This window comes from Cnephaeus nilssonii, assembly GCF_951640355.1.
Source record: "Cnephaeus nilssonii genome assembly, chromosome: 11".
NCBI classification, from domain to species: Eukaryota; Metazoa; Chordata; class Mammalia; order Chiroptera; family Vespertilionidae; genus Cnephaeus; species Cnephaeus nilssonii.
This window is the reverse complement of record NC_137082.1, coordinates 62,245,331-62,263,832: the sequence shown is the minus strand read 5'-3', so window position 1 is coordinate 62,263,832 and position 18,502 is coordinate 62,245,331. Positions and strand designations below refer to the sequence as shown.

The 18,502-nt window shown below is 40.7% G+C and overlaps 1 protein-coding gene across 3 annotated transcripts in view; it reads right to left on the bottom strand.

The window, feature by feature from the left end:
• Nucleotides 1-2,769: 2,769 nt before the first annotated feature.
• Nucleotides 2,770-18,502, bottom strand: part of RAB31 (RAB31, member RAS oncogene family) — a 116,920-nt gene continuing 101,187 nt past the window's right edge. For 2 of the 3 annotated variants that reach the window (XM_079785245.1, XM_079785244.1), the window contains exon 7: nucleotides 2,770-6,201. In XM_079785245.1, the coding sequence (XP_079641371.1) occupies nucleotides 6,104-6,201 (98 nt within the window). In that variant the 3' untranslated portion in view covers nucleotides 2,770-6,103. Of the gene's footprint in view, nucleotides 6,202-16,578; nucleotides 16,730-18,502 lie in introns of all 3 variants that reach the window. The other variant, XR_013814252.1, reaches the window with a different exon arrangement.

The following is an 18,502-nucleotide window of genomic DNA, read 5'->3' as shown; positions in this document are numbered from 1 at the left end:
AGCCAAACATCCCACTGCCAGCAAATTACAGAGCTTAGAGTCAAACTCAGGTTGTGTCTGATGCTATATTTCTTTATCTTAACCTCTATACTACATTGCTTCCCAAGGAAAGAAACAAAAATAAGAAAGTGGCAACAGAAGGACAAGCAAAAGGAACTCCACCCAAGTCCAGGGCAAAGGTTGAAGCTATGGCATTATCACAGCCACGAGGTTCTCCGTGCTAGTGCCTTACACAATGATGTACTTAATCTTGACTCACGTTGGTGATGTGGGCACTATCCCTGTTTTACAGGAGGAAGTTGAGGCTCAGAGAAACGGAGAAACTTGTTCAGGATCTGATGATGAGTCAGGGGTGAGCTGATTCCCAAGGCCCCATTCCTACCCTCCCCAGTCAAGCTGCTCTTTCTGCCCTTGAAAGAACATCTCCTGCTCCTTCCTGTCATTCTTGTTTTCCTTGTCTTTCCCCTTATCTTTATTTCCTTGTAAGCTTGGAAATTACACATATCTGATGGAGCATAGAGGGCTAGTGTAGCATGGACTCATAGTGGCCCTCCACAAATACTGGGTGGATGGATGGATGGGTGGATGGATGGATGATTTTATGAAGTGCTGTGATAAGGTACTTACCCAATAACTCCAGAGTTTTCTGCCCCACCTCCCCAGTGCTCCTGCCCATCTTGCTACATGGGTAGGAGGCTAAACCAAAAAGACCGTATGTCCCAGTTTGCCTGGGACTATTCGATTTACTCTTGTTGTCCCAGCTTGATGTTATCAGCATCCCCTTCACTCTCACTTTCAGATGTGCCCCAATTGAGGTAAAACTAAGTATGACTACATTCAGCTTTCTGTATTAGACAGAATAGGGGATCAAGTAGAAATTAAATTGTTACAGAAAATAGAAAGAGGTATATTTTTGTATCCTTGAATTTTGTGGCCAGTAACACTTATTTCTAATACTGTAATTTTTAATGATCACATTATTCTATTTTAGGAATATGCTATAATTTAGTTAATTAATTTCAGAGCATAGGACATTTGTATTCCAAGTTTTCGTCACAATAAATGATACAGGACCAACACCTTAGTCTGTGCATATCACTAATTAATTACACTTATGCAAGCCAGCTACTATGTCATGAGGTCACTTTCTAAAAAGCTCGAACCAATTTATATTCTGACCAGCATGTTTGAGAGTAGCCATTTTCAGTATAACTGCTAATGCTTGGTATTATCTGTTTGGTTTTAATAGGCACCGGAAAAGAGGGGGAAGATAGCTTCATATCTGTACCATAAGCCCATTGAACTACATGTTGCTGCAGCATCTCAAAACTTTAGAGAAGACGTGATTGGAGACGGATGCTCATGGGTTTAGGATGAGGTATCTCACCTCCCTTAATCAGCAGGCCTTGCTCTCAGGGCTACCCTTATCTGAATAGGAAGTGTTCTCCAAGTGTAACCACTCTCAGTAAATGCAAAATAATGGCTCGTTTTCTTATAAAATCAGAACACTGGGTCTCTAAGTGGTGAGGGGTTTGGGGAGGTTTTCTTGTTTGCTTATATATGGAAAGCAGCTCCCCAGCATATGCCTTGGGAAATGACTCAAATGCTAAGGACATAAGACCCTGCTCTCCTCCCTCGTCACATCCTTTTCCGCACGTTCATCCATGCGCCAAAGGAAGCTCTGCACAGAAAGAAAGCCTAAGACCCACAAGTGCTTAGGAGAAAGGATGTGTGTTGGCGGCAGGTGTGGGTCCCTGAGATGAAGGAATGGGAATAAGTAAACCTTATAAAAATGTACTGAGTACATTAAGTTGGCCATTAGTTACACTTATGAAATCTTTCTAGCCTAATCCTTCATTATTTGTCTCTATTTACTCTTTGAAAAAATTGAATACAGCAAAATATACAGACTAATGAAACCCACGCTTTGAAATTACCAAATGCTATCATTTTGTCCTACTGGCTTCAGATTTTTATATCATGAAATAAATAAAATTACTGATAGTTAAATGCCCCGTGTTCTCCTCGCTGATCCTGTTCACTACCCTTCCTCCCCAGAGGTAAGCACTATCATGAAGCTGATGTTTGTCCTGATTCTTCCTTTATTTTTATACACATTTATGAACATCACACATCACACATGTTTTGTGTAAGTTTATATGCTCTTGTACTTCTTCAACTTGCTTTCTGCACTCAGCCACACCACAGCTCTGCTCCTGCACGGCTCCTGAGGGCTCCAATCACAGACCACTATGAGTGGCTCCCTTAGGGATATGCAGTATAGTGGCCCTGCACTCCACATTCTGTTTTGCTTTGTCGTTGTTTTTAAATTGATTTTAGAGAAGGAAGGGAGAGAGAAAGAGAGAGATCAGTTTGTTGTTCCGCTTATGCACTCATTGGTTGATTCTTGTATGTGCCCTGACTGGGGATCGAACCCACAACCTTGGAGTATTGTGATGATGCTCTAACCAACTGAGCTACCCAGCCAGGGCTCACATTCTGTTTTGAGACACATGTTGATGCATGACAGCTTTTGCATCCATTTAAATTGCCCTAATCGCTTTTAATCCTGTGGCTGTGCCACATTTTATTAGCGATTTCCTTAGGGAAGACGTTTTGCTATTGCACAGTGCCAGAGATCATCTTTAACTATGTCTTCATGTGTACAGATATACAAGTTTCCCTGGTGAATCACCATTCTCTATGCTGAGGTGACTGTAATTTTAAAAAATTATTCTACTGAACATGATAATAAGAAAAAGACAAACATGATAAAACGTAAAAACTTTATTAGTATGAATCAGTGTTGTTAAACCCAAAATAACAGATACAATTGGGCAATGTTGAGGGCAATGCTTTACCACGGAATGAATACAAGGTGGAAAGGTCCTAACTGTCTACAGCGGCATCTTCTATATGAGAACTGGGTCCAGCCCAGACAGAAGCTCTTTATAGAAACATAAGAGAAAAAGGAGTGTTTACACAACAGAGCACTGGCACAGGATCACTGGGTCTGGTTTCAACAATTATGGTACAAAGAATAAACTAGACACCTACCAGGTCTGAATACAGCTCAGAGCCCTTTCGTTTATAAGCTAGCTCATTACTCAACTCCCCATGAGCACTGCAGAGCAATGGAAGCGGAGTCCCCAGGAAGGAGCTTAATGCAGCCATCACATGCCACCATCTTAGAGAAAGCATTTCAGTTACCTAACCCTCCCCCAGAAAAGGACTTCAGTTCTCATTGGGGCACAGCCATTTTGTTGGCCAAGGGTTAGTTCTAACTCTCCAGCCTTCTATATCTACAAGACAACGGCATGCTCAGCACCCCAGTGCACCATTTTCAATCACGAAATGGCAAGTCAGTTATGTACCTACATAAAATGCTTGCACGACTCCACTGCCACCTGAGGGCTTTCCACTGGGGGACAATCACGGGGAGAACCCATGCCTACATGATATAACACAGTCGTGAGCCAAACTCAGCCAGGGGAATGGGTTACATGTTGGCATGACAAATATGAAATCCTATTTACACAAACACACATCATACCACACATGAAAGGGGGGAAAACAGAGGAAAAGAAGCAAATTTTGGAAAATGACGGGAAGAATATTGTTATCTCACATGAAACTATTTGTCATTTTGGAGCAATAGCAATTTCCAGGACTTTACATAATATTTCTTGGTTATAGTTTCATTATAAGAATAGCCAGGACGTAATCTCAAGGCAGAAAGAAGATAAGGAAGCCTGGACAAGGCTCGAGTATCTACCTTCCGAGATGACTCCGCATTTATGCAAAGGCTTCCGTCCCCCAATGCCACTGCCTTCTTCACCAATTACTCCAAGCAGGGATTATATCTAGTCATCTGACTGGCTGGAATATTTAAGGCAGTACAGAAAGGTAAAAGAGTGGTTTCACACCCTCATGTGCTTCTGAAATAAAACTGTGGCCTCGCTTGTGGGCAGCTCACTACAGGAGGATAAGACCAACCATTTTATGCAAAATGCAACCAGACCAAAGCTGTGGCTCTCAGCTGGGATGCGTACCACCTTAGCTAGGCAACCTGAGAGGCTGTCTAGAGAGAAACACAGGTTGTCGAGGACAGTTGAATGAGGGAAGGTTCCAAAATGAGCCTGCATGCAACCTGGAAAGAGGGCATTTCAATTTTCATTCCAAATTTTTTTAACTTTGGAAAAAGCATAGTAATTGCTTGGCCTGCAAGCAGAATCATGTTAACCAATAATGTTGACAATGTAGAGAAAAACCCTAAAAACCCCTGCAAAGTCACCCAAGTGCCACTTGCTAACATTTTTTGAGGTACCTGTCTGGGAGAGCTAGGAGGCACTTTTGAACCAAAAATAAGTTTACAACCTTCACATTCTAAGATTGTCAAATTACTCTTCCAAGCTGGGTGAAGAACATCAAATAGACATATCCTTGCTTTAAAAACAAAAAAATTCTTAATCTGTGATTTCCACCTATTGTCTTGATTACCATCCACATGAAGTGTAAACTTGGCCCTGGTCTCTCAAGGACTCTTCCTTTTTGTCTATGGCGGTACTGGTGTCTCTATGCATCAGAACACGGGGGACACAGAAGTGACAGGACTGTGAAGTGGCAGCTCACACTGAGTTACTCAAAGTTCGAAGTCTTTAATCAGCTCATGACCTCTCTCCTGGCTTTTACATTGTAGGTTTTCAATAAATGTTGGCTGGCCCTTGTATGTTCATGGACCACACTGCACAATTACCTATCTCTGAGACTATTGTTGTACATTTTCTTAGCTCCCACAGAAGGCCCTGATCTGAATATCCTTTAACAATCACCACCCGGTGTAAGTCCTAATAGGAAACCAACTGCTTCTGGAGCCCAGGTTTTTATGAAAATTAGAATGGTAACACAATTCGAATTCAGAATAAAAATAGCTTTTCTTCCTCTTCATGACTTTTCTCCCTTTACTACCTTTGGATTCAGAAATCTTTAATTAATTGAGCAGACAAGGAACCTGAAAAGGAATGTGTTGTTTTTTTTTTAATCAAAGCCTACACTCAGTTAATTGGCATTCCGGAATTAGACCCCTCTTAAGCCCTAACACCTACTTCCCCAAGCTTGGCATCTTCTAAAATGTTTTCTCTAACTTTGCAATTGGGGTCTAGAATCTTAAGGTGCTAGTACTTCCCTAGGCTGGCTTTCTTGTAACCTTTTAATAACTGCTATTATTAAAAGTTTGCCCTATATTATCCTTCAGTTAATTTCCCCCCTAGATATGATGCCATGACCTATTCTATTAGTAAGATAACACTCTGTAGTGTTAAACCTCTGTAAGAGAGTAGGAATTTATTACCATGGAGGTGATGCATGCCAAGTGACCTCTGGAGTAATATTTACATCCTACACCTGTCACTGCTTATATAGTAAGTCCTTAAGTGACTCTTCCAAACCAGGCCTCCTAATCCCAAAATTACATGCAATATTTTAGTCAGAGTTGATTTGTTTGTTTATAGATGACTAAAACTTAGAAAAAAGTTCATCAAGTAAAAGTCAGAGATGCAGACAACAGTTTCTAATAAATCTTTCCCACTTTTATAACAGCTCAAATCTACAGCTTCAGTGATCATCCAATTATACTCCACTAAAAGGTAAATTAAATAAAATTAAGTTAGCCTTTCGGTGAAGGCTGACTAGTTCACAAAGGCAATGGCACTGAAGACGGTACTGGAATTTGGCTAGGGAACACAGGAAGTCAGAGTGGAACATCACTTTTAGAATCTCACACACATTATAAGCCAGTATGATATTTGTACAAATTGAGAATATTTTAAGGTTTTTAACAAAAACTCAACTATACTTATTATCTAAAATCCATTTTTCTCCCATGTGCATTTCATGCATGAAAGGTGGTGTATTTTTCCAGAGTTTTTGCAAATACTTTTCCAGGGACATGTCCTGTCCCATTCCCTGCAGGCCTTCCAGGATGCCAAGCCAACGAGCTCACTTATCTCTAAGTGAGGTGCCAGGCCACCGAGAATGGGGTCCATCAGCAGTGCACAGGGAGGTGGCTCTGGCTTCTTCAAGTACAGGGGGCCGTGGGCCCCGGTCAGCAGCACCGCCGACTGGCTGGTATGGTTTGCTTCCCAAGTTTGATTGCTCCAGTGTTCCCATTTTCTTGGGGGTCCAAGGGTGGGATCTGGCGACCTGGAACAAAAGGGAGGCCAAGGTTGAGTTCCTTTTCCTCAGTTGACACCACACGCAGATTGTCACCATGCTTCACCAGCTCCACGTAATGTTTGTGGAAAGTAGAGGGGCTTCAGGTGTAACTCTGTCCCCCACCTCCTTCCCTCCCTTCCTCACGTCATTGCTCTGCTGAATGAAATCAAGCTCATGTTTAAAAGTTAAGGAAAAGTAAAATCAGCTTCCTGATAATATGGATTTCCTTGGGTTTGGAACCTCGTGCTTCTGAGTAAAGGGAAAAGTTCCCACCCATCTTCTTGGCCCAAACATCAGCCCCCCGTTCCTCCCCAGCTTTCCCACAGATCTATCCCACTGCAACAAGCTGCTCAGTGGCACCAGGACTTCACTAAGGACAGTGAGTCCTCGTGTTTTCTGGTTCTTAAAATAGAACTGGACTGGGTATTGTAATCTTCTTTGTAATATCATTTACTAACACTTTGCTTGCTATCCCTTATCCTACCAATACACATGAAGCATTAACTAAAAAGCCCTAAGAGGCACTCTTCATAGGAAACAGTATTTTAATGTCATCCACAAGTAATCTTATTTTAACTTAATTTAATTTTTACGACAGTCTCTGTAAATAAACAGAAAGTAAAAATTAAAAAGGTAATGGAGGGTCTAGGAAGGTGATAACTAAAGGATGTGGAGGTTTTGCTTTTAGATAATAAAGATAATCTAAACTGACTGCTGATGGTTGCATATATTTATTTTTAAAAATATATATTTTATTGATTTCAGAGAGGAAGGGAAAAGGAGAGAGCGATGGAAACATCAACGATGAGAGAGAATCATTGATTGGCTGCCTCCTGCACTCCTCACTCTGGGGATCAAGCCCGAAACCCGGGCACGTGCCCTTGACCAGAATCGAACCCGGGACCCTTTAGTCCACAGGCCCACACTCTATCCACTGAGCCAAACCAGCCAGGGTGGTCATATATATTTATGACTATTTTAAAAACCACTGAGTTATACACTTTAAATTGTTGAAATGTTGGCACATGCATTTTTAAAAATGTATTACTAAGATATAATTGACATAACATTGTGTAAGTTTAAGGTGTTGACTTTATAATTTAAATATTGCAATATGATTATCTCTGTAGTGTTAGCTAATGCCTCTAGGATATTGCATAATTATCATTTCACCTAGTTTCTTAGCAATTTTGAAATTTATAACACAGGATTGTTATCTATAATCAGGTATGTGAGTTTTATCTAAAAAAAAAGTTGTCTTTAGAAAAAGGCAATAGAGGCACACAGACCATATAGGGGCACATCTAGAGTGCCCAGCACAGGTGACTGGGGAGACTGAGCCACTGAGCCCTACAAAACACCTACTAAACAAGGCCAACCTACCAATTTCAGGAGACATAGCAGCTCTACCTAATATATAAAAACAAACTTAGGAAAGCAGTCAAAATACAGTCAAAGAAATATGATGCAAATGAAAGCATAGAAGAAATCCCCATAAAAAGAACTAAATGAATTGTAAGCAAGCAAACTACCAGGTACAGAGTTCAAAACAATATTTTTAAGGATGCTCAAGGAACTTAGTGAGAACATCAACAACATAAAAAAAGGAACAGTCAGAAATGAAGGATTCACTAACTAAAATGAAGAATAATTTACAGGGAATCAACAGTAGAGTAAAGGACTCTGAGAATCAAATCAGCGATTTGGAATATGATGAAGCAAAAATTACCTAATCAGAACAAAAAAAGAAAAAAAGAATCCAAAAATATGAAGATAGTGTAAGGAGCCTCTGGGACAACTTCAAACATACCAATATTAGCATCATGTAAGTGCCAGAAGGAAAAGAGAGGGAGCAAGAAGTTGAAAACCTATTTTAAAAAATGACAGAAAACTTCCCTTACCGGGTGAAAGACATAGACATACAAGTCCAGGAAGCACAGAATCCCAAACAAGAGGAACCCAAAGAGGACCACACCAAAACACATCATAATTATATGCCAAAGGTTAAAGACAAAGAGAGAATCTTCAAAGCAGCAAGAGAAAAGCAGTTAGTTACTAGGGAGCACCCATAAGACTATCAGCTGATTTCTCAACAGAAAAATTGCAGGCCAGAAAGGAGTGGCAGGAAATACTCAAAGTGATGAAAAGCAAGAACCTACAACCAAGAAGACTCTACCTAGCAAAGCTATCATTTAGAATTGAAGGTCAGATAAAGAGTTTCACCGATAAGAGAAAGCTAAAGGAGTTCATTACCACCACACCAGTATTATATGAAATGTTAAAGGGTCTTTTTAAAAAAGAGGAAAAAAAAGAAGATAAAAAGTATGAATAATAAAATAGCAATAAATACATATCTATCAACAATTGAATCTAAAAGTCAAAATAAACGAACAAGGAATCTAATGAACAAAATAAACTGATGAATAAAATAAAACAAGAGGCATGGAAACAGAACAGACTGACAAATCTCAGAGGGAAGGGGAGAAGGAGGTGGGAAGAGATTAGCCAAATAACTTATATGCATATATGCATTACCCATGGACACAGACAATAGGGTGGTAAAGGCCTAGGATGGGGCAGAAACCAGATAGAGAGGGGCAATGGGGGGAAAAGGGGGTGATATCTGTAATACTCTCAACAATAACGATTAAAAAGTAAACTTTTTAAAAGGCAATAGAGCCCTGGCCAGGTGGCTCAGTTGGTTGGAGTGTCATCCTGTACACCAAAAAAGGTTGTGGCTTTGATTGCCCATCAGGGCACATACCTAGGTTGAAGGTTCAATCCCTACATAGGCCCATACGGGAGGCAACTGGTCAATGTTTCTCTCACACATCAGTGTTTCTCTCCCTCCTTCCCTTTCCCTTCCTCTTTCCCTCTCTCTAAAAATCAATTTTTTAAAAAGGCAATAGGATCTGGAAATCACAAATATTTGTTTAGACAGTTTTCAAAGATTTTTATAGGCACCATCCTCACTTAGCCCCGTGAAGCTGGCAGAATGGCTATATCATCACCATTGTACTACTATTCCTCAGAAAACTTAGATAATGTGCTGAAGGTCACATCAACCATTAGTGGCACAGGTGATTCTTTGTAAACGACATCTTGATTTTTCTGATGGATCCCAAAACCTGTATTCTTCCCACTGTACCACATTAGCTCTCTAGGCTACTTTCTCTTCCCCATGAAAAAGTCATGAAAGCTAACTCAAAAATAAGGAGATTTTAAAGTCAGCTAATTAGAATATTACTTTACTAAGAAACCAGAAATTAGAAATGGAAGGGAAACTAGTTTCAAAGATAAAGTCTTTCAATGCAACTGGATGGTACCTAAGGACCATAAAGAGAGTGAAATGCCCTGGAAGAGGCACATTTCCACAAAAGGCAGAAACAGTTCATTTCAAAGGTATTAATGAGTTCTGTAGGTTGGGTGGTGTGCCATTCACCAAAGCTCAAGTATAAAAATTAAGGTCATTGGCAATTATCCAAAATTCAAAATAAATGGCTCTTCATCTGATTATGGAGCAGATAAAAGGGTTGTAATAATTCCTGTAGTTATTGCTTCTGCCATTTTATTGCCAGCAAAACTATATAAAGCTTTGCAGGCCATTCTCGAAAAAGTTCACTCCTGATCCAGTAGTAAATGAGAATGTTAAGTATGTATTTTCCTCTTCTGCACATGCTGTGTTCTTTCATTAGTCATAATTAAAAGGAAGTAAACAAAATGCTTCTTCTACTTTGTAAATCTTAAGTGAGAAATAGAAGGGGTAGTTCCCAATGACTACCAATACTCTGATTTATTTAGGTCAAATCTTGCCAGTCAAATGTTACTTACTCCTTGAAAAAGGGTGTTTTGGAGGGATGATAGTGTCAAGATACATCATTATTTAAGTTATTTAAATCAATAATTAATAGTTCAGGTGCCTCCGGAGTGTGTTAGGTATTGCAATACAGACTTTTGTATTTGCATCTGAAATATTTTGGGACAAAATTATAATTCTAATTGGTGCAAGCTATTGATCTAGTTAACTAAGACAAGTATTGTTTACTGATCAGTATTTTTGGCAATATCAAAATCAATACCTATACTAACATCAACTTCATGCTATGCTTACGTTGTTAACTCTAAAGTCAACAAAATAGCATTAGGCTTCTAGTCCTGCTATACAAGGCTTATTCTACAAGCCTGGTGTCATGTTTTGTCCTATGAAAAGTACCCCAATTACAGAAAATATTTATACATAAGATATTCATTAAGTCACAAAAGTAGAATGAGTCTGAAAACAAAGAGCACACAGAAGAAAGGGAGTGTTAGGGAGGCCTGTCAGCGCACTCCCTTGCTCTCCCCCTTCTTCCTCCCTCGCACTTCTCTCCTCAATAGACAATAAGCAAGACCAGTTAGGGATGCAAGATTAAGTTAAGACCTGAGTAACGCCTCAAGGAGATTCCTCTCTTATTCATTTTAAACTTTTAGCAATGTTTTTTGAATCAGTTTTTGAACATAGGTTCTTAGAGGCAGCAGGTTCTGTTATCTTCAGAATATTCAAAATTTCACTTAGTAGAACAAAATATTTCTCAAAAATAGAATTACTGCAGTTTTCTCACACATCATTTTACTCCTCTGGTAGAAAGAGTTCTGAAATCTGAGAGTCCGTGTTCTAGTTTAGTGAACTTAGTCCATTTATTTAGTATCTCCAAGAGTTCCTTTCCTCGCCTATAAAAAACACATGGGAAAGTAACTTGAAAACTACCATGCAATACAGATTTATGGCTATTTCTAATATGGAAAGAACTAATGACAATGGAAGGAGTCCTGGCTCTGGGTACAGCTCGAACGGAGTCTGCATGAGAAGAAACCCCTGCCTAGTGGCTCACCATGGTGGACACTCGGTTCCGGTACTGGGACCCGCCCTGCTCTTCTACAGAACACTCAGCCCGGGAGGTGTCCCACACAATACAGCTTCAAACAGTGATAAGAAAGGAAGCACTTCCACTTTAAGGCAGACAGAGAGGAAAGCCACGTCATAACCTTAAAAAGAGAAGGAAGCAAATGGCACTGTGAAAACACAAGAGCTTGGGATCTTATGGTCTGAATTGTTTGGAACTTACTGAAAGGTTAAGTGTACTGAGGCAAAAAAAATAGTCCTGGAAAATGGCCATAGCATTTTGTACCAAGGTGATCACCTGGGAACACTGTTGAATTAGTACTAATTACATAGGGCAAAGAATAGAACACAAATATCCAAACAAACATCTAAAAAGGCTGGGAGCATCAGCTGCATGTTTCCGCTCTTACAAAATGTTCTCGGAGCACACAATCTCCATAAGGCATCTTTCAGTGTAAACCCTAGGCCAGGGTGTTTATTTTCATAGAGTTTGAATTGTGTAAGATGGGGAAAAGTTAAAAGACTCTTTCATGAAGTCCAGTTTTTCTGAACGTTGACAGCCTAGAGAAAAAGCAGATTTTATAAATGACTCCTCAGGAATGTGATATGTGAAAAAAACGAAGTCCAAGCCTATAAATATTATCATGATTCTGGACTAGAGGCTGTAATGCTTTTACACACAACAAAAATAAAACAGCGTGCTTAGCTGCAGCTGTCCTCTCTCCTTGTGTGATGGACCGGCCATTTCCTGCACAAGCTGTAAGTCCTCCCTGTCCATCTCTTCTCTCCTTTCATCCCAGTTCCAGTATTTACTCGGCGTGGCTATCTTTTGTTGAGTTTTAGTGGGGCCGGTAGTTGCTGTGTAACTTCCATTTCTTGATCCTGATTTTCTGAATCATTCAGATTAGTAAATTGACCAGGTTTATTAGGACTTGGAAGGATTTACTCTTGATAATGATCCACAAACCTCTCCATTTAGAAGGCAGGGGTCGGGGTGGAGTCCTCTACAGAACATGGCTCACAATCAGAGAACATTGCCCTAAGAATACAGAATGGGCGTGGAGGAGACACGTGTGACACTTGAGGTCACTCTCTGTAGCTGTTCTTTTGCTGCAGTAAAGAGGACAGTGTTGGAATTACTAGATGACCTTGAATATTAGAATACAGAGTCTAATATCTACATAGAGCATGAATGGAGGAGGAGACAGGAAGATTATTTAGTCAGAAGGCTTGCACAAAGTCCAGGTCAGGGATTAAGAGAGCCTTCAGCCCTAGCTGGTTTGGCTCAGTGGACAGAGCGTTGGCCTGCGGACCAAAGGGTCCCAGGTTTGATTCCGGTCAAGGGCATATGCCCGGGGTTGTGGGCTCGATCCCCAGTGGGGGGCATGCGGGAGGCAGCCAATCAATGATTCTCTTTCATATTGATGTTTCTCTCTCTCCCTCTCCCTTCCTCTCTGAAATCAATAAAAATATATTTAAAAAAGAGAGAGCCTTCCTCTGGGTACAGTTGAAGGAAGTAGAAAACAAAGATGGAAAGAGAACTGCAGCAAGACACTTGGCAGATGTGACAACTGATTGGATGTAGGAAGGTAAAGAGAGAAATTAAAAACAATAACAAAGTTAAAAGTGTAGGGAGCTGGAGGAAGGTGATACACCAACAAAGAGGGAAGGAAGGGGAAAGTCACCATTGCTGTCAGTCCAAAATAAAATACCAAGTGTCTTAAACATGGAGGGTTTGAGTGACTCTAAAATCATTGGGCTTCTTGACCATTCAAAGGTGTCTTCTCCCCCCACACACTGATTTATTTTTCAAATAAATAGACTATTGGGTGGGGGGAGTTTTAGATTTATAAAAATATTTGAACATGAAGTACAGAGTTCCCACATATCCCTCCCCCTCCCCCCAATCCCAATTTCTCTAATTTTAACATCCTGTATTAGTATGGAACATTTATTATAATTAATGACTATTATTGATCATTATTATTAATCAAAGCCCATAGTTCACTTTAGGGTTGAATCTTAGTGTTGCACATTCTATGGATTTTAATAAATGTATATTGGTATGTATCCACCATTACAGTATCACACAGAATAGTTTCACTGCCCTAAAAATCCTCTATGCTCTACCTAGTAATCCCTCCCTTCCTCCAAGCCCCTCGCAACCCTTGATAGCACTGTTCCTTCCTTTTCACAGCCTTGTAGTATTCCATTGTGGAAATATACCACAGCTCATTTGTTTTTATCATTAGATAATATTCCATTTTATGGATATATCCCTTTCATTTTTTGTTTTGTTTTGTTAATCCTCATCCAAGGATATTTTTTCCATTGATTTTTAGAGAGAGTGGAAGGGAGGGAAAGGGAAAGAGGGAGAAACATCGACATGAAAGAGACATATTGGTTGGTTACCTTGTGCACGTGCCCCAACCACGGTGAAAAATGAACCTGCAAGCTAGGTATGTGCCTTGATAGGGAAATGAACTCGAGACCCTTCTGTGTGTGGGCCAATGAGAAGACACAGGATTGCAAATCCTATATAATAAAAAGCTAACATGCAAATAGTCCGAACGGCAGAACAACCTAACAACAGGTCGCTATGACGTGTGCTGACCATCAGGGGGTGTGCGCAGAACATGGCTGGGGCCAGCCACGGCAGGATGGGGGAGCAGGTGAGCGGGGGTGCCAGACCAAGGCGGGGCACCGGTTGCTGTCATCAGGGCAAGCCTCTGGTGGTTACTGAAAATTCTTTGCTCCTGCGCACCACAGTCCTTCCCGGCGCTCACACCCACTGCCAGTGCTGGCCACGATCACCCCTGAGGGCTTCTCCACCTCCCCCTGCTCCTGAGGGGCAATCGGGGCAGCAGCTGCCTCACACTCGCTGAAGGTGCCGGCCCCAATCGCTCCACACTGTCAGCATGTGCGAGCAGAGGCGGCGGGAGCAGGGCTGCTGGCAGACAGGGGACCTCGGCCACAGCAGGAAGGGCCAGCCGGGGGTGGGGAGGATGGGCTGAGACCCGCCCCTGTGCCTACAGCAGCCTCGTGGCCCACAGTTCCTTTTAAGGTGCACGAATTCATGCATTGGGCCCCTAGTAAGCAAATAAAAAGATATTGAACATTACTAGTCATTAGGAAGCTATACATTAAAAGCCACAAGCAGATACCATTATATTCCTAATAGAATGGTTACAGTTTTATCAACTTACCATACCAAGTGTAGGCAGGGATGTGGAGCAACTGGAGCTCCACATTGGGGATGGAAATGTAAAATGCTAAAATACTTTAGAAAACAGTTTGGCAGTCTTTTAAAAAGTTAAACATTATCTATCAGAGAAGACAGCCATTCCATTTGTAAGTATTTACCCACACAAAACTTATATATGCATGCTCATAGCAATCTTACTTGTAATTGCAAAAAAAAAACCCCAAAACAACCAACCCAAACCCAGCTGGTGTTGCTCAGTGGTTGGCATTGACCTATGAACCAGGTCATGGTTTGATTCCCGGTCAGGGCACATATCCAGGTTGCGGGCTTGATCCACAGGGTGGGGCACCCAATCAGTGATTCTCATCATTGATGTTTCTATCTCTCTCTCTCCCTCTCGCTTCCTCTCTGAAATCAATAAAAATATTAAAAAACAAAAAATGACCCAAATGTTAGGTGAATGGATCAATGATTCCTGCTTTACATTTGTAATGAAATACCACTCAGCAATAAAAAGAACTCAGCAAAATGTATATGTTAACTTCTGTAGGACAACTAATCTAATTTCTTAAAGAAATTATTTGAGGGAAAGATGGAGAAGGAACCTATTGCTTAAGAGAGACTTAAAGACCTATCAACTAATCACCGTGTATGGAACTTACTTGCATCTTAATTCAAGCAATTAGATTTCAATAAAAAATGCAAACAAAGCAGTCATTTATGGCAATCATGAGATCATTAAAATCTGAACACTGAATATTTGATGGTATTAATATGATAACAGCATTATTATCAATGTGATAATGCAATTATTGTTATGTAAAAAAAGATTACATACTGAAAATATTTACAGAAATGTCTGGGATTCCCTTCAAAATAATACAGGCAGGGAGGTGGGGAGGTGAGGTAGTGATGAAACCAGCCTGATTATGTGTACATGACGGTTCACTATATTACACAGTATACTGGTACATATGCTTAAAATTTTCCAGAATAAAGTCTTTTTTTTAAAAAAGTTCCCTATAATCTCATCACCACAAAGCAACCACTGTTAACATTTTAATGTGCATACATCTTTACCCGGAAGAATATATTATTTACTTTTATATACTATATGGTTCACAATTTATAAAATCAGGATGTAATACAAACCACTAACTTTTGTTTCACACTCAATAATTTATCTTTCTAGGTCGGTAAATACAGATTTACATCATCATTTTAATCACTAGCTTATATCAGTGTACCAGGATTTTTAAAAAATGATTTCCCAACTTTTGGACAGTTAAATCATTTCCTGTTATTCACCATGATGAATAATGTTCCCATTTAAACCACTGTTTGCAGTAAGAAGTGATAGGTCAGGACTGTGCACAGACTACCCAAAACAGCGCAGCACTTACGTCCTTTCCAGGGTAGTTTCAGGCTTTGAAAATAGATATTTCCAATTAGAAAATATATTAACTCATGTTAACAGTTGATTCCTTTCTGGTTTATGAGCACTCTAAGAATATAAAAGAGAAATATTTATCTCTTTATTCAAGTCGATATGAATTAATTCTGTTCAAGCATCCTTTTTTAAAAGGGCTTTTATTCTCATTGCTCTTGCTTGGTTTTTTATTGCATCTTTTCTCCCAGGCACGTTTGTCTCTGGAAAATTGCTTTGGGGAGCATGGATGTCAGCAATATATCTTTCTATTTTGAACTCAGAGAGAAGCACATGTAATACAAGTAGAAACAGGGAAAAGGAAAATAAATGAAACGTCTGCTGCCATATATTTAGGTGTACTTGGTACTGTGTTTTAAGTTAGCCTGTAATTAGCTATAACACCTGAAGAAGTGGAGAGGCTGGGAAGGCACCAGCACTCACAGTATATACCTGGAGAGAGATCTTGCTGCAGGCTGTGCATTTACAGGCTTCTTTGCAAAGGCAATAACAATCACAGTATAATGAAACAGAAACAGTTGTTTATTTGACATGAAAGATGAGGTGATACAGTATTCTACAGCCTCTATAGGAATTATTTGAAGCCACAATTCCCCAGTGCTTTGAATAAAGCTTGTTTTCTCTTAAATGAATAGACCAGTAGCATCTCAGGAATTCCTTAGTCCAGGTCCCCATCCCTTTGAGCCATAAGACCTCATATACATGAAGGCATTTATACTGGCTGGACCATACAAAGAAATACCTTTTAAATTAAGATATCGATCCTTGCTGCTTAGGTTTATTTTACTCTTTGAGGTCCTTATTTCATTTGGGATTTTAATAATGACTTACATAGACCTCGGAAAGTCTCCTAGCTCGCGGAGAAATCTCCAGCCGCATTTGAGGTATACGGAGTGCCGCGCTTCTCTCGCTGAGCACTGCCATCTGCACAGTCTGCCTTCTAGGGGCTAACGCAGGCCAGAGCTCTAGAAAATACAAGGAGCTGCACAAAGGAAAGGGGTGGAAGTCACGGTCATCAGGAGCTACCTGGCTTCGTTAATGAAAAGCATTAATAAAAACAAACTATTTAATAGCTGCACAATTAGCCTAACCTACCAGAAAGGCCAAAGGCCGCCAGAAAAAGAATGAGTTTGACCTCAGGAAATATGAGGTTAATGGAATAAGTTCAAACCAAACCCAGTCAGATGTCACCCAGAGTTACCCAGCTGTGGAGGGCAGCTGAGCAGTTTCTTCACCACAGAGCACTGCACCCATGGCCCATTTTTGGGAAGGAGCAGGAGCCTGGGAATATGGGGTTTCCAACATAAAATGACAGCCCTAGCACTCCAGAGTTCAACCACTCAGGTCAACCATCGAGGAGAACACGATTCTGTTGAGAGTGTGAAATGACAGCAAGGCAATGAATCCCCCTGAAGGAGACAGGAAGGAAAGGTGGTGTAGACCCAGAGAACAAGAAGGACGGGGATGCATTCTTCTGTGTGTTTCTGTATCATGCAAGTAACCCAGTCAGGGTTCCTCATCTCCAGCGAATTCTCCATCAAGCCAAAAGAAACAAACAAAATATTCCCTGCTGTGGGTTCTCAGAGTCTGAAGTAATGAACCAAAACCAGTTAAAAGGAAATCAAATCTGTTCTGGGAAGCAACGGTCCCTCTGACTTTGAGAGCACCGCCAACGATGACCTCAGAGAGATCCAACTATCAGTTTCCCTTCTGGAATTCCCTTCTGGAACTGTCTGGAGCCAAGATATTTGAGAACAACTGCCAACTGTTCAGGAGTTCAACTTTTCCTAAGGTGACCCAAAGACTTTGAGTCCCAGAACCTCAACAAACACTTGCTCGAAGGTATCTCAGGACACAGTTTCCCAAGACCGCTGCCAGCAAGTAGCTCTCTGAGGGGACCCGGAACGAAACGTCATTATCAGAGAAGTTGTAAAGGTGAAAGCCTGGCCCACCAGCTGGGAAACAGCTCTCAGGTAGAGGTTATTGATGGGAAGCAGCATAAAGAAAGGGAAACATAACATTACCCAGAACTGGAGATGAAGAAGGGAGCCATCACCTTCCATGACTTAGCTGATCAGAAATGAGGAAAATAGACTCTCCATCCAATTCCCAATTTCAGGTCACGTGGGATGGAGAGACTATTTTTGTTGGCGATCAACAAGCAAAAGAAAGTACAAAAGGTTCTTTTGTTTCGCTTGCCTAGAGTCATTCCGTTTAATGGGTGACTTCAGTTTTCTATACCTCTTCAACATCTATTTTATTTCTCCTCCCCTCAACATACTGATATATGAGGGAAAGCAGTTTGCCAGCCAAAAACATGCCTTTTGAGATATTGGTTATTTTAAGCCAAAGATAAATACCGTATGATCTCACTAATATTCTTAAGAAAAGAAAGACTAAGGAACAACCTTTGGCCTTCCTCCTAACTGCCTAAAAGAATTTAGATAGAGGACCTGCTCCAGGAAGGGAGCTATCATTACGGATAACTATTGTGGTTTACTATGAGCTAATGTGACAGACAGGGAGGAATGCAGCAAGGCCCATTCGATCGGTCTCTGTGTCCCACTGTAAAGTTGGCCCAGCAAACATCTGTTTACCAAACATTTGCTTTTCCATCTCCATGTGGATTGCCTTCCTCCCCTTTGAATTCCCAAGCTACAACCTGCCTACCCCCCTTCTCCTTAGCTCAAAATAACATATAAGCCTCAACTGCCAGTTCTGTCCTGGGGGGGGGGCATATTCTTATAAAGCCCCC